Raw genomic sequence first — 16370 nt, 5'->3', positions numbered from 1 at the left:
AGGGCTCCCACCCACAGGAGTATACATCACACCAGAATTCCTCCACCAGCCCAGTCCATGAGACTCTAGCATGAAGGCAAAGCTACACATCTCAGCCTTTAACCAACATTCATCCCACATAACTATTTCTTTTTTTTACCTTGTAGCAAAGGAAATTTGAAAAAGTAGCAAGTAACCCATGAAACAAAAGTGAAGAAATTACTTTCATAATGTCTGAACAGTCTTATTCTACACACAATTACAAGATAAAATACAGTCATGTACTGCATAACAGTATTTTGGTCAACAATGAACCACATATACAATGGTGGTCCATAAGATTAGTACCAGATAGTCTAGGTGTATAGTAGGCTATACCAGCTAGGTTTGTATAAATATACTCTGTGATGTTCATACAACAATGAAATCACTTAACAATGCATTTTTCAAAACATATCCCCATCATTAAGCAACACATGACTATATACGACAATCAAACCCCCAGAAGGGGAGAATTTGGGATTTTGCTTAGTTCTCCTCCAATAACACTTACCTTGCTGGCCCAGGCATCTTCATCCCAAGAAGTGAGTTGTAATACACGAATGATCTCATTAATTTCAGCACTCATCTTTTCTACAGTAAAATTGCGATTCTTCAAAGCTTCCTCTATTCCTTGGTTTTTTGAGTTTTTAGTTGTTACAAAAATCTTCATAGCTATAAAAATAAAAGATCAAAAAATAAGCTTAGAATTTAATCCTGTTGTATAACAATATCACACAAAATGTTCTACACTTTGAACACATGTTTTGGGCTTCTAAGGTCTTAAAAAGAATATAAAAACAAACACTGCAAATCTGCCGATAAAGTTCCTACATCAGCAACTGTCATTGTAAAGAAAACTCAACGTACAAAACATCACCAAGCATGATCACAGAACTAATTTAACGTGCATGTACTGATGACCTACAATCACAAAATATCCAGTGTCCTAAATCAGTTATCATCCCAGCCCTAACACTGGCCCCCTCTAACACAAGCCTAATGGGACAAGATAAAAACAGTCAGTAAAACCATCAGTGGAGTATCCTGCTGCCCCCAATCTCGATGAAAGATTCCCAAAGTGTTTATCTTGCAGGATTTCTCTCAACATGTAGCAGGGACTTTCTAACCCCCAAAAGAGAGGAATAAGAAAATAATAGTAATATGAAACACTGGAGAGAGTATCTTTCCATGAAATAATTAAAGTTATAAAAATAAAGATTAATCAACACTTCATCGAGTTACCTAGAGTAGGAAGAAATCCTCTTCCCAACAATCTTTCTGCCACATGGATCAGTTGGCCTCACTGTTTCCGAGAGATTATAAGACTCTATTATCAAATTTTTGTTTTCTAGTTCACGTAAGGGCTTTCTGAACTCTTACATTCACATATCTCCTTTTTTAGTTACTACCTGAAATGCCAAAGCAGGAAGGCAGTTGTTGGGGGTCACAGTGACATGCCTCATAAGATTCTGAAAATAGGAGCCAGCCCCGTGGCCGAGTGGTTAAGTTCGCATGCTCTGCTTTGGCGGCCCAGGGTTTCGCCAGTTCGAATTCTGGGCGTGGACATGGCTCCGCTCATCAAGCCAGGCTGAGGCAGCATCCCACATGCCACAACTAGAAGGACCCACAACTAAAAATACACAACTTATGTACCAGGGGACTTTGGGGAGAAAAAGGAAAAATAAAATCTTTTAAAAAAAAAAGATTCTGAAAATAAAGCTGCCTTCTGAGAGTTAAACAGTCAAACCACAACTTGACTAAGATAACTACATAAACCATGAGGTGTCTGTACATACTAGACACTCAATAAGCATAACTCCCTTTTGCTTGTTGAGAGAGTAGCCACGATGTTTGTATTTCTGGACTCTTTTCAATGGGAAAGTGATCCCAGTTGGTGTAGGCCATCAGCTCTACAATGTAGAGAACAGTTAAATATATTTTAGGAAAAACTGTGTTAACACAACACTGAAAAGCATTCTGGGTTCACTTCTTTATCATACAGTACTCCATAATATCCATTCTAGCTCCTAATTGTTTTTTTATAACACAAATAAAGGTGTCAAAATTCATACATCCCAGATTACTGATTCTAGAGGAGATTCCACCTCCTGGAAAAAGAACCTATTAGAATTTAACAAGAACAGAACTAGGCAACAGAAGGGCAGTTTCAAACAAAGAGCAGGAGGAGAGCATTAGAGAAAATGAATACTGGTTCTTAGCCAATCAGCTGCAGTCATCAGGTAATACTCAATCCATCAGGTCTCATTTTTACCCAGGCTGAAGGACATGCAACCATGCAACAAAAGAAAATGAACATCAGAGTTTAGAATATGTTAACATTTTTTTTTTTTCTCTAAGATAAAGTACAGGCAGAAAATACCTGAAATGAGAACTGGCAGCAACTCTTTCACGGTGTTCATTGAGTTCACCAGCATCACTCGGTGCTCCTGGTGAGTTAGTTCCTGCTGCCTCTCGTCAATCATCTTGGCCATCTTAGTCATTCCTGGGGCATAAGGAATAAATTGGGCAGGGTGAGTAGTGAAACAATCCAGAGTCTGCCTTTCTGAGCCTAAATCTATTAATGAATTACTATGAAAGTCCAAACTGATTGTTCACACTTATTTAAACAACAGATCCTATCACTGGACTCTAGCATTTACGATGATAGAATTTCTCAGGAAAATTCTAACTTAATGCAACTTTTATCTTTTCATTAAAAGTAATTTATTAAATATAAATCCTAAATGTGACATAATTTTCACACATTTGACATATACACATTCATAAATATAAAAAAATTGAAATGAATAAATATATATTTGTAAAAAGTAAATTCACAAGTAGGAAAAAAATATTTTTCCTGGCTACCATGTATACAGGTTTCAGGCCATGTACTTGGCCACTGCGCCTACGTATGTAAGAATCTCAAATGAACTTAGTATTAAGAGTATAGTGACTGAAAAGAATCTTAAGAATTGCAATAATGTGTTTTGTTTTCATCTTTATATTTTTCTGTACTTTCCAATTTATCCAAAATAAGCATGTACTACTTGTATAATTAGAAACAAATAAAATATTATAAAAATAATTATAGTGATGAGAGCATCTGAAAGCATCTGGTGTTTTGGAATCAGCCTGCTAGCCCTTTTTGTTTACTTTGGTTATTATTCAAAGGTGCTATGTGATTCTCTAAAGCTTTGATTTTCAAACTGCTCTTAGGATTTCGTAAGTAGTTCACAGATCGTCAAGAAGTACCAAATGAAGATAGAAAAGGTGGGGCCGCCCCAGAGTAGCTCTATTTTTGTCTTTTATATGTTGGGACTCTGCATAAGATTTCATTTGAAGAAGTAAAATTTTCTCCCAGTGCTATAAGAAAGTTTAAAGAGTACTGCTCTAAAGCCATTTCCTGGTGATCTTCAGTGATGGTTCAGAGAAATTCTTAACTGCTGTAAGTTTACAGAATGACTGCACCAGAACCTTACAAAAATACTGTTAATAAAAATCATTTCACGTAAAACAAAAGAATTTCATAAGGTGGTATGTGATCTTTAATACTAACCAGTTAAACATCTGATGTGTCTTGTCATTGGTCTCATTCATACTTTAAGGACCCTCAAGTTCATGTTATATGTCTATAACATCAAAAGCTGGTACCTGTTCATATATTTTGAATATTCAATTATCAGACGACTAAACAATCATTTCAAAATGAGAATTAGCCAGAGTAGCGCTTCTCTTCTTCTAGGTCTGATTATATTATGCAGCTTGGGCTAGGGCATGCATCCTTTATAGTAGGTGGGCTAATTAGCAAGAGCTATAGGCCAGCTGGGAGACAGTGAAGGAATGCTGTATAATGTGGAATGGAGAGGTCAGGATTCAGGGTGGCCCTAAGCATTACAGTAATAGAAAAGTATCTCCTACACTCTCCAGCAACATTTGCAATGTCTCGTTTAATTCATTAGACAGGACAGAAAGCAGATTCAGCTTTCAGAGACAATGATATCTCCTCAGTAGAAGCACAGCATAACTCCATCAGCAGAGGAGAGACACCTAAAAGCCCAATGCATCATTACCTACCTTCTACAAAAGTAGGGGGGAGTGTTCCTTTCCTCTTGATCAAACAAGGACAATCCATAAAAATTTTTATTATAAAAAGTGGATATGACTAACCTGGTCCAAGATTCTTTGTGTAAGTGACCAAATCTTCCATAGTTTCCACCACCTCTGCCACTGTAAGATATTCCAAAATTCCTTTGCAAACTCTAATAATTTTACGAACCTGAAAATATATTTCAGGGTATTCAGTCAAGTGAGTGAACAATAAGTAGAAAATGTGGTAATTCAGATGTGTAGCTATTCAACATTTTCTCATCCTAAACAATCATCAATCCTCCATTATTATTTTTGACTAGGCATTTTGTCGGAGAGAGACTGCCTACCTCAGCCTCGTCGAAGGTGAGGAGCAGGTCTGATGTGCCAGAGAGGATGCCCCTTGACCCATCAATTAGATAATCTCGAGCAGGCACTGAGTAAGGGTCTGACTGAAGCATCTGGGCTGCCTGGACAAGTTTGGTGCAAGCATTCTCGACCCTGTGAGGAGGAATAAGGATTTAACCCACTAGCAGAACCAAGCAAAAGAATATCATACGCAAATACAAAGACAGTAAATAGATGTAAATTCACATTTTCTCCCCACATGGAAAATAGTCAAGACCAATGTATAACAGAACCTAAGTTTTTAGCTTTTAAAATTTACAAGTAAGGGCAGCTTATTCATTCATTCACTCCACTAATCCCTTGTTTTTTGCTATTTCCTGGCAACAAAAAATGATGAGAAAATGTTTTGGACCTTTTACTTTAGGTTGCTATATCTCTGTAACTCCTTTGTTTCCTTACTCCTCACCCTATGCACCTTGCTGTTAAAAGACACTACACAGAGAACTGAAATCTTTGACAACAGTTTCAGATTTAACAGCTGAAAATAAAATGCCAAAGCCCGTTGTTAAGTGAAATTTAATAATCAGACGAAGAAAAGGAATAGGAGAAAACACAAAGAAAAAAGCATGAGGCAATGATAAATTTCTCATTCATCGAGCTAAATGGATTTGTTTGACAAATCCATTGGACTGTTTGAAAATAGCCCTATAACACTATGTTGTTAATTAAAATGTCACTGGCATTAATAACTGAGGCAGTTATTAATAGATTAATATTAATATAGTTTAATGTAACATAGACGAGCTAAGCAGCCAAGACTGTTTTTTAGGGGTGGAGAGAAGATCACTTAAAAGAGGAACCCAAATGAATAACCCAAATATTCCCCTTGACCCTCTTGTACTACTAAAATGTATTCATTCATTAGATTATTCATCCACACAGAGTTGAAAAGGACCTAATAGATCATCTCCTCTAATCTCATATTTAATAAATCCATTATGTTATCACTAAGTAACTTACAAAGACATAGAACAAATCACTTAAAGTTAAAATATTTAGCCAAAATTATACGTTCTTATTTGAAAACATAGAAAAGCCTAGTGACTAGCACATAAGATAGTGCATGAAAAAAAATTAGCGAAACCGAAGTCACAGCAATAAAACTTCAAAATGAAACAGAAAGGAAAAAAAGAAAAAAAATGAACAGAGCATCAGTGAGCTGCGGGATAACTCCCAGCAGCCTAATACGTGTGCAATTTGAGTCCCTAAAGGAGAGGAAGAGGGGACAGAAAAAAATATTTGAAGAAATAATGGTGACATTTTTTCTAAATTTAATGAACTATAAAGCCCCAGGTCCAAAAAGTTTAATAAATCTCAAGCACAAAAAATATCAATAGAACTACACCAAGGCACATCATAATGAAATTGCTTAAAACCAATAATACAGGGAAAATATTAAAAGCAGCCACAGAAAAATGACACTTTATATACAGAGAAACAAAAAATAACAACAGATTTCTTGTTGGAAACAATGCAAGCCAGAAAGACAGTGGAGAAAAGTACTGAAAGAAAAACAATCTGTCAATCTAAAAATCTATACCCCCAAAAAATATACTTCAAAAATTAAGGCAAAATAAAGACTTTTTCACATATATAAAAGCTAAAAGAATTCATCACTAGCAGACCTGAACTATAAAAAATATTAAAGGAAGTCCTTCAGGAAGAAGCAAAATTATAACAGATGCAAATTTGAATATATAGAAAAAATGAAGAGCACAAAATGGTAACTATGTGGGTAGATATTTTTTCTTACTATTTAAATATCTTTAAAAGATAATTAACTCATAAGAGCAAGAATTTTTGGGGGGCTGGCCCCATGGCCGAGTGGTTAAGTTCTCTCGCTCTGCTGCAGCAGCCCAAGGTTTCACCAGTTCGAATCCTGGGCGCGGACATGGCACCAATCATCAGGCCACACTGAGGCGGCATCCCACATGCCACAACTGGAAGGACCCACAACTAAAAATACACAACTATGTACTGGGGGGCTTTGGGAGAAAAAGGAAAAATAAAATCTTTAAAAAAAAAAAAAAAGCAAGAACTTTTTTAAAAATGAAGTTAGAAAGGGCTGGCTCTGTGGCCAAGTGGTTAAATTCATGTGCTCTGCTGCAGGCAGCCCAGTGTTTCGTTGGTTCGAATCCTGGGAGCAGACATGGCACTGCTCATCAAACCATGCTGAGGCAGCGTCCCACATGCCACAACTAGAAGGACCCACAAGGAAGACTATACAACTATGCACCAGGGGGCTTTGGAGAGAAAAAGGAAAAACAATAAAATCTTTAAAAGAATAATAATAATCATTTAAAAAAAAATGAAGTTAGAAAAAGTAAATTTGATTTGCTGGCTAGTTAGACAGTGAAGACTGGCTTTGCCAATGATTATGCAAGATGTTTTCCATAAATTAAGCTAAATTTACATGGAAACATACTTAACACATACATATAATATACAATATGGCAGAAAATACATCCTTTGCAACTAGTTAAACTTATGATTTAAAAATGTTTCAATGAGAACTTTAAATATTTAGAAGTATTTCAAAAGTCCTTTAGGAACAGCCAACCACTCATTAAAGATCACTAGGTGAACAACGCTGAGCTCTTGCTTCAAGGTTTCTTAGAGCCATTCCCTCTAACTGAAATACCTCTCTCTCCCCGCTCTCTTGCTTCACTAACTCCCACTTGTTCTCTTAGACTACGCTTTTAAATGCCTCTTACACTTTAGGAAACCATCGCAAATCTATGAGTTCCTCTCCTACGTGCTCCCATGAGACTTATCACACTCTCTCAATTTTGTTTTCTCTATCTCCCACAAGACTATAAATTCAACAAGGCAAAGGACCTCGTCTATCTTGTTCATTAATGTATTCAGAGGATACAATGCCCGACACATAATAAAAGCTCAATAAATATTTGTTGAATAAATGAATGAATTTTCAACAAATACAGGCAATCATGAAATCATCTGGCCCACAGAAATCATTAACTTTATCAAGTCACAAACTTTATTTTATTTCCAGGTAACATAAACTTTGATGAAATTATAGCAAACAAACATAAGCATCATAGGACTCAACTGCCGCATTACAGCTATTTGCAAGGATCCAGTTACTGCATAAGTGTTTCAAATTTGGAAAAAACAAAAATTAAATGAGAGTTAGGAATAACTATCATGGAGAAAGGAAACAGAAAAAAAAAAGAGATGAAATGGAAAAGGTTTACAGCAACAAATTTGATTCTCCACTAACGGTTCCCTTGTGTGGTAAAATGATAATGCCAAAACAGACACTATACCATTTTTTTCCTACAATAAGACATCTGATCTTATTGACATTAAAATTTAATGACACTCATAAAAGCCAAACAAATCCCACCATGACTAACCAGTAGTCAGAAACAGGACGGAGTCTGTCTTGTCTGTGGAAAATAGATTTTATTTAAACATTGCAGCTGCCTGGCTTTTTAAAGCAATCTTCTACTTTTTAATACAACTCTGAATTTTTTAAAAAGCACTTTACAGAATGACATTAGGGATAAGGCCTGTTTCCTAAATAACTATATATCCTGACTACATACTAATAATATTGATTTACATACTTTAAATCAATCAACTAGCATAGGTTAAGTCTTCTCTCTGCCTTTGAGTCTTCAACCTAAATTAATAGAAAATTCTTATGCTTTAGATCAATGGGCCAATGACAGCTTATGGGCCCCAAAATCCGTTCACTCATAACTCACTAACCCATTCTTCCCAGAATTACATACGATATAACTTGATACAATTTAAGAGATGTAAAGGTTCCAAACTACTCAGTTTCACGTGATTTCAATTATCATTAATCAAGCACCTTAAACTTATGCTTAACTTTTTATTTAAGAAAAATAAGAGAAAAACAGATTCAGAGATTGCAAAGATTGATTGTCACAAGTCATTTTAAAGGTTTTTCTAGACTGCATCCAGAAATGAGTTACTAAGCTTAGATTCCTTTAGTTTAATTCTTTCATATATTTGTTCAGCTAACAGATTCAGGACCTACTACATGCCATAGGAGTCCTAGAAATAGAAAGATTTTTTTTTATAAGTCCCTACCTTTAAACGGTTACCACTTTGGTAGGAGGAGACATACATGTAAACAAATACAAATTAGTATCTAGAAATATGTCCAGCACATGCTGAGGGGACATAAAAGTGAGAGAAGTCATTTTTACCTGAGAGATTAGGAAAGTTGACATGGAGAAGGTAAAGACAACTTTGCTCCTGCCCTCAGAAGCTCAACACTACTTATAAAGATGATTCTCTTCACAGCATTTCTTTGAGCTGTTTTTCCAATGGAATAATTTCTCTCTCTCTCTGTGTCTCTCTCTGTCACACACACACACACACACACACACACGAGAGTCTTTTGCAAAAACTAACATGCATTGGCAATATGCCTGGTTTGACTAGGGAGGGCAGTCTACTATCACAAAGTGCAGGTAACTCACTCACCCTGAAACTAAACAATCTCAATCTGCTGCTGTAAAAATCAGTCATCATATTCCAGATCACTGTTTTAGTTGAGGAAAGGGAGAGAGACCTTTGGACAAAATAATACAAAGGAGACAGTCTGATGAGTCTGATGAGTAGACATATACTACGCCCTATTTTAAAACTGAAAAGCTCTCCAAAACATTCGACAAGTTAAACTTTCACCCCACCCCCCAAAAACACATGGGGGGGGGCAACTATGCTATATCAAATTCACTGTTTTAATAAAACCTGACCTTTGATGGTATAGCCATTTAGCTTATAAATACTGTCACACACAAAAAATGCACCCTATTTGCTAAAGACTGAAGTGCTATAGAGCAGAACACATGAAAATCTGATTTCCTGGAAACACACCTAAGGCAGCTGGTGTTTACATCTTGGGATCTGTCCTTTTGAGAGAGAGTTGGTCAGAGCACAAGCATATCCAATCACACAAAGCACAGATAACACTTGGGAGATGTGAAGGAAACAGGTGGAAGGAAGAAAGAGAACACAACTGGCTGGTCGGTGAGGCTTTCCCCACTGTGGCCACTGCACCCAGCACCTCCATTTTCAACTAGGCTGGCTCTAGCATAGTTATTTGGCGGGCAAAACTGACTGGAAGGGCTATTCCTGCTCTCTTCTTAACCTATGTTGAGACTTTCCTTCCCTTCCCATCGGTGCAGGGTCTCTCAAAGATCAAGAATGGCCCAGATCACTTCCAAGTTTGAGAAGCCCATCATATTTAAAAATGAAGAAGTGCCAGAACAGGATCATAAACATGATGGTACATTTAAGTGTTCACATTTCATACCAATAATTGCATGATAAAAACTTTTTAAGATTCCCTGTTTTTATCTATGACTACATATATGGTATCATTGAAGATAATACTGAAGTCCAGGCCCTTCATAAATATAAGATGTGAGTTTGAGAAACCAGGGCATGAGGGTAAGGGGCAGCCCCTCAAACTCTCTCTGGTTTCCCATATTTAGAGCCTACCCACAGCCAAAGGTCTGATAAGTGAAAATGACAAATGAGGCCTCAAAAATTCTCCCTTCACGAGCTATTAAAGCATTTAAATTGTTAATCTGATGAATGAGCTCCAGTGAAATTTCAGGCACCAGCCACTGATGTTCAGCCTTTCTAGTATCCCTCAGATAGGAAGTACTGCTTCTCTAATCACTTCATTCCATTCTCAGATCTTTTCATGTCTGTACACGTGATTAAAAAATAATAAAAATAATATATGATCTCAAAAGACCCAGGGAGATGTGTGAAAATAAAATTTTCTTTTAAATACTAGCCATTTGGCACAAATTTTACTTCAAAATAGCAAAAGTAGATTCATTCTGTGGCATCCAAGTACTAGCCAATATGCTTTGCTCCTGGCGTTGCCATTTTGAGAAAAGTCAAGGATCCTCAGCCATCAGTCATCTAGAAACCTGAGTGGAGGCCATAAGAAGTTAGTGTTTAGGAGGGAGTCAGGAACACAGAGTACAATGACAAGCTGTAATCTAGTTCAAGTAGCAAGTCCACAGCACCAACTCACCCACGTGTACACAGTATGATAACACTACAACATGCTGTTCTAACCCTGTGCTCCTAAAGATCCTACAGACCTCATCCACAAATTATTACTTTTCCTGTCATAACTCAGTGATAATACAAGACACTGCATGTGTATACCCAAAAACTAAAATTAAAAACCACAATGAGTCATGCTAAAAACATTCAGAACCCTTTAAAGGCAACACCAAACTCTTTTTGCTAGAATATGTATATTGAGATTACAAAGCTAAAATACACATATAAACACCATGGGCTCACTGAATTCTTCTATTTCAGATAAGGTTAGGAGAGTATGCAGCCAGTTTTGACTTAACCTCCAAACAAAACAGGATTCTGCCAGAGCCAAGAGATAACTGAAGGGGAAGCAGCACCCTGGGAATGGGAGGGTTAGAAGTGTCACCGCTGCCCAAGCTATACACTCCTCAAGTCTTGGTAAGAGCTTATTTGAAAGGTAGAGTATGAGCCACAACCTTTGAATCCTTTAAAGCCTGAATGATTAGTCCTAGTCTTTCTCCCCATTTCCTTCACCTCCTGTTCAAATATGGCATCTGTGAAGGAAGAGGAGATTCTGAGAATGCAAGGTTCAGTCAAGAACTCTGCTACCTACAGGTCCATCAGCTCCTATGGTTCTTCCTCCATCCCATGCTCGGGTTACAGCAGAAACAGATGAACGTATAAGCAAGTGTGTCTTATGGATACTAGTAGGTTTGAAATGTATGTGGATGCTGTTGTGATGAATAAAATAAAAATTTATTTTAAAACATTACAAATTCATTTTATCTTTCGTTCTTATACATTCTTAATCAACTAATAATAAAAAGTTTCACTATTATTATTTGAAGTTCCTTATGGTGAAAAAAGTTGACAATCACTGCTCTATAGCACAATGTAATAAATGAGCTAGAGGTATAAACACAAAATGAACTGGAATAGATACAATAATAAGAGAATATTTTTACTTATGAAGAAAATTGCCAAAAACTAGAATATGGTTTAAAAAAAAGAACAACAAAATCTGGAGATACAAGCCTACAGTAGGCTAATATCAATCAACAATCATTCTAAAAAAGGATAATAAACAATAAAATAATTAACAGAATTTAGGACCCAGGAGAATTATAAATTTCTAGCCACTTAATAATATTGCTTTAAAATAAATAAAGATAAAGGGCTGGCCCCATGGTATAGTGGTTAAGTTCAGTGCACTCTGCTTTGGTGGCCCAGGTTCATGGGCTTGGATCCTGGACATGAACCTACACCACTTGTCAGCCATGCTGTGGCAGCAACCCACATATAAAGAGGAGGAGGATTGGCATGGATGTTAGCTCAGGGATAATCTTCTGCAGCAAAAAAATAAAAAATAAAAATAAAAAATATATATATATAAAGCTAAAACTGACAATTATGAGGAAAATTGACAAATCTACAATTATTATAGGAGATTTCAACATATCTCAATCATAAACCGACAGTTCAAACAGAAAAAATAGTAAGGTTATAAAAAGTTTGATCAATAATATTTATATGTTGACCTAATCAATATAAAGAGAACCCTGTACTCAAGCAAAAGAGAATATACATTCTTTTCAAACACACATAGTACACTTACCAAAACTGACTACTTATGTCACAAAAGAATTTCCAAGAATTGATACTATACCAACCATGTCTTTTGGGCACAATGCACTTAATTAGATATATAACAATAAAAATATAGTAAATTTGGGCTGGCCCCATGGCCAAGTGGTTAAGTTTGCACGCTCCGCTGTGGTGGCCCAGGGTTTTGCTGGTTCAGATCCTGAGCGCAGACATGGCACCAGTCATTGGGCCATGCTGAGGTGGCGTCCCACGTGCCACAACTAGAAGGACCCACAACTAAAATACACAATTATGTACTAGGGGGATTTGGGGAGAAAAAGAAGAAAGGAAAAAAAATAGTAAAAAGAATTTAAAAATCTTTAGAATGCACATGGTTAAAGAGGAATTCACAACCAAAATTACAAAATATTTAGGGATGAACAACCATTAAAGTACCTATAGCTGTTTCTAAACTTGCAGTAGGACTTAGAGCAAAATAAGAGCCTAAATACATCTATTTAACAACAAGAGGGGGCCGGCCCCATGGCCAAGTCGTTAAGTTCTCGCGTTCCACTGCAGCGGCCCAGGGTTCGGATCCTGGGTGCGGACATGGCACGGCTCGTCAGGCCACGTTGAGGCGGCATCCCATATGCCACAACTAGAAGGACCTGCAACTAAGATATACAACTATGTACCAGGGGGGATTTGGGGAGATAAAGCAGAAAAGAAAAAAAGATTGTCCACAGTTGTTAGCTCAGGTGCCAATCTTTAAAAAAATAAAAAATAAAAACAAGAAAGATTAAATATAAAGATTGAAATATTGAAAATAAGGTATTCAAATAATAAACTTAGAAAATAATAATAAGTAGGAGAGAAGAATTTAATGAAATAGATCTTTGGGGAAAAAACTAAAACATAAATCTCTAAAAGAGTGATAAGAAAAAAAGGCAGAAATAAATAATACTGAACAAAAAAGGATAGATAAAATGGATAATTTCTTAGAAAAGTATCAGATTGTCAAAGTTAACTAAAAATGAATTTAAAACCTGAATTCGACGATAAAAAGAAACTGAATGAGTAATCAAGTTTCTTACTCCAAAAGACACCAGACCTAGAAAGTTTTCTTTAGATGCAAGTTTTGCCAAACTTTCAAGAAAGATCATCTTTATCTTATGTAAACTGTTTCAAAGACTAGGAATAGATCTTATTTTACGAAGCTAAAATAAACCTGATACCAAAACTGGATAAGAACAGAACAGGAAAGAAAATTATAGATCAGGATCCCTCATGAACAGAGAAGCAAAATCCTTTAAAAATATTAGCAAATTGAAATTAGCTCTGCATTTTCTTTTTTAAACCACAACCAACTAGGGTTTATCCAAAATGCAAAGATGGTTCACCATCAGAAAACCTATAATCATGTAGTAGACCAGAAACCATCTTATAAATAAAAAACGCATGATCATTTCAACAGATACAGAAAGAGCATTAAATTTTAAAAAATCATGATTTTTTAAAAAAGGTCTTAGTACAGGACATAGTAAGTTTAGGGCAAAATTTTCTGTGAGAAAAGCTTAAAAAGTAACTGAGTTTATTTGAAGAAAATGAGGGAAAAAAAGATTCAGAAGCTAAGGAAGGAAGCTAATAATTACCAAATGTCTTTTTTTTCCAGGTACTTTCACATACATTGTCTCACTCTTTTAAGCCTCACAACAACTATTACATTATAAGCAGAGATTCTTAGAAAGAAGGGTGAGAAAGAATTTTAGAATACTGGAATGAGCACAAGCCTGGGAGTCATATAGTTCAGGGTCTGAATCCTTCCTCTACCATTTACCTCCTGGGTAACTTTGAAGGAGTTAACAGGCTTCTCTGAGTCTCAGCTTCCTCATCTGCAAGATGAGGCAGATTAAACAACACAACTTAAAGTACCCAGCTCATAAAAAGTATTCAAAGGGGCCGGCCCCATGGCCGCTCTTCTGCACACGTTCTGCTTCTGCAGCCCAGGGTTTCCCCAATTCAGATCCTGGGTGCGGACGTGGCACCACTCATCAGGCCACACTGAGATGGCGTCCCACATGCCACAACTAGAAGGACCCACAACTAGAATATACAACTATGTACGGGCGGGGAGGGGGGGTGGAATTTGGCGAGAAAAAGCAGAAAAAAGAAAAAAGATTGGCAACAGTTGTTAGTGCAGGTGACAATCTTTTAAAATAAAAAAAGTATTCAAGAAATGGAGCTATTTTTATAAGGTTATTTTGCTTCTACTAAAGAAAGAATAAAGATTTTAAATAGATGTGAGGGAAAAAATTTAAACCCTGAGAATTTCTTAATTTGGCACTGGACCCATATAGGAATAGTTAAGGTAATAAGGGAATACTTGTGTCTAATTACTTTTAGTGTTTCTGTTTGGTTCTGCAGGGTTGGGGTGGAGCAGCCAACGGCCTCAATTCATCTATAAAATAAAGCAGTTGGATTAAATAGTCTCTATGATTCCTTTTAGCTTTTAAATGTTATGACTCTATGGGGCCGGCCTGGTGGCACAGTGGTTAAGTTCCCACGTTCCACTTTGAACCCAGGGTTCGCTGGTTTGGATCCCAGATGCAGACCTACGCACCACTTGTCAAGTCATGCTGTGGCAGGTGTCCCACATAGAAAGTAGAGGAAGATGGAGACGGGACACGGATGTTAGCTCAGGGCCAGTCTTCCTCAGCAAAAAAGAGGAGGATTGGCAGTAGATGTTAGCTCAGGGCTAATCTTCCTCAAAAAAAAAAACGTTATGACTTTAACTTCTTTACAGCTTAAAAGATGAAAGACACTGCAGTACATCACAAATTACTTCTTTAACAGTCTTTCCTCGGAAATACTGAGAAAAAGTGTAAATTGTTATCCTCTAAAAGTGGTGTAATGTTAGTGCTGCCTAGAGAGAGAAGGGTGGCCTACATGAATTCTCAGAAGGTCAGATTGTGGAAAGAACACGACTTGGAAGCCACGAGACCACCAACAGGAATTACGTCCACCACTAGCTAGCTAAGCAACCTTGGATGAGTTAACGTTTATCAAACCTCAGTTTTCTTATCTGTAAAATGGAGTTATTAATATCTTGAAGTTGTTGTTCTCAGAATTACATGAGAAAATGAAAATATATAAGTATCTGATCCAACAATATGCACTCAATAAATGTGAGTAACCCCTGGAGTTACTTTCAATCTTGATTTTTACTCTATAGACAATGGAAACCAAAGCATTACATGTTTAAAGTTTTATTAGTTTATTTCTTAGTCACGAAGGGTATACAAAGCAAACCAAGGATTAAACCCCTGCCAAGCTGTTTAGAACTTTTCTGCAAGTTAATAAAATGACTCAGAGTTCATCATTGAGAAAACTCAAAACTTAAATCATTTTTGTTTGAGAACGTCTGTGAAGAACAGTAGTACCCAATTATGTTTAATGTGGCAAGTTCAAAGGTAAACTATTTAAAGTTTGAGTGCTTGCTCTAGGTCAAAAATGCAGCAAAGTAGCTGGCATATATGAACGATTATCTCACAGAAACTTGGTTGTCTATGTTAAGAGACAAAAATCTTCTCTTAAAATAGTATGGACATTTTAATTACGTCAATTCTTCCAATCCAAGAGCATGGACATCTTTCCATTTCTTTGTGTCTGCTTCAATCTTTCAACAATGTTTTACAGTTTTCAGTGTACAGGTCTTTCACCTCTTAGTTAAGTCCTAGGTATTTTATTCTTTCTGTTGTAACTGTAAATGGGATTGTATTCTCTCTCTCTCTCTTTTTTTTTTTTTTGAGGAAGATTAGCCCTGAGCTAACATCCGTGCCCATCTTCTTCTACTTTATATGTGGGACGCTTTAACACAGCATGGCTTGCCAAGCAGTGCCATGTCCACACCCAGGATCTGAACCGGCAAACCCCAGGTCGCCAAAGTGGAACATGTGAACTTAACTGCTGTGCCACTAGGCCGGCCCCAATGGGATTGTATTCTTAATTTCTCTTTCTGTTCTCTCTTAATTTCTGCTTTCTGTTAGTGTATAGAAATGCAACTGATTTTTGTATGTTGATTTTGTATCCTGCAACTGTTCCGTATTCATTTATTATCTCTAAATTTTTTTGGCGGACTCTTTAGGGTTTTCTATATATAAAATCATGTCATCTGCAAATAGTAACAGTTCCACTTC

General features: G+C 36.6%; 1 protein-coding gene across 2 annotated transcripts in view; it reads right to left on the bottom strand.

The window, feature by feature from the left end:
• Positions 1–16370, bottom strand: part of VCL (vinculin) — a 96908-nt gene that overhangs the window by 40935 nt on the left and 39603 nt on the right. For both annotated transcript variants that reach the window (XM_070566307.1, XM_008517854.2), the window contains exons 3-6: positions 4461–4611; positions 4192–4300; positions 2402–2524; positions 533–693 (exon numbers count right to left, since the gene is read on the bottom strand). In XM_070566307.1, the coding sequence (XP_070422408.1) occupies positions 533–693; positions 2402–2524; positions 4192–4300; positions 4461–4611 (544 nt within the window). The remainder of the gene's footprint in view (positions 1–532; positions 694–2401; positions 2525–4191; positions 4301–4460; positions 4612–16370) is intronic.

The sequence above is a fragment of the Equus przewalskii genome, chromosome 1 (assembly GCF_037783145.1).
Source record: "Equus przewalskii isolate Varuska chromosome 1, EquPr2, whole genome shotgun sequence".
NCBI classification, from domain to species: Eukaryota; Metazoa; Chordata; class Mammalia; order Perissodactyla; family Equidae; genus Equus; species Equus przewalskii.
The sequence above is the reverse complement of the archived record's forward strand: the minus strand, read 5'-3'. Positions and strand labels throughout refer to the sequence as shown.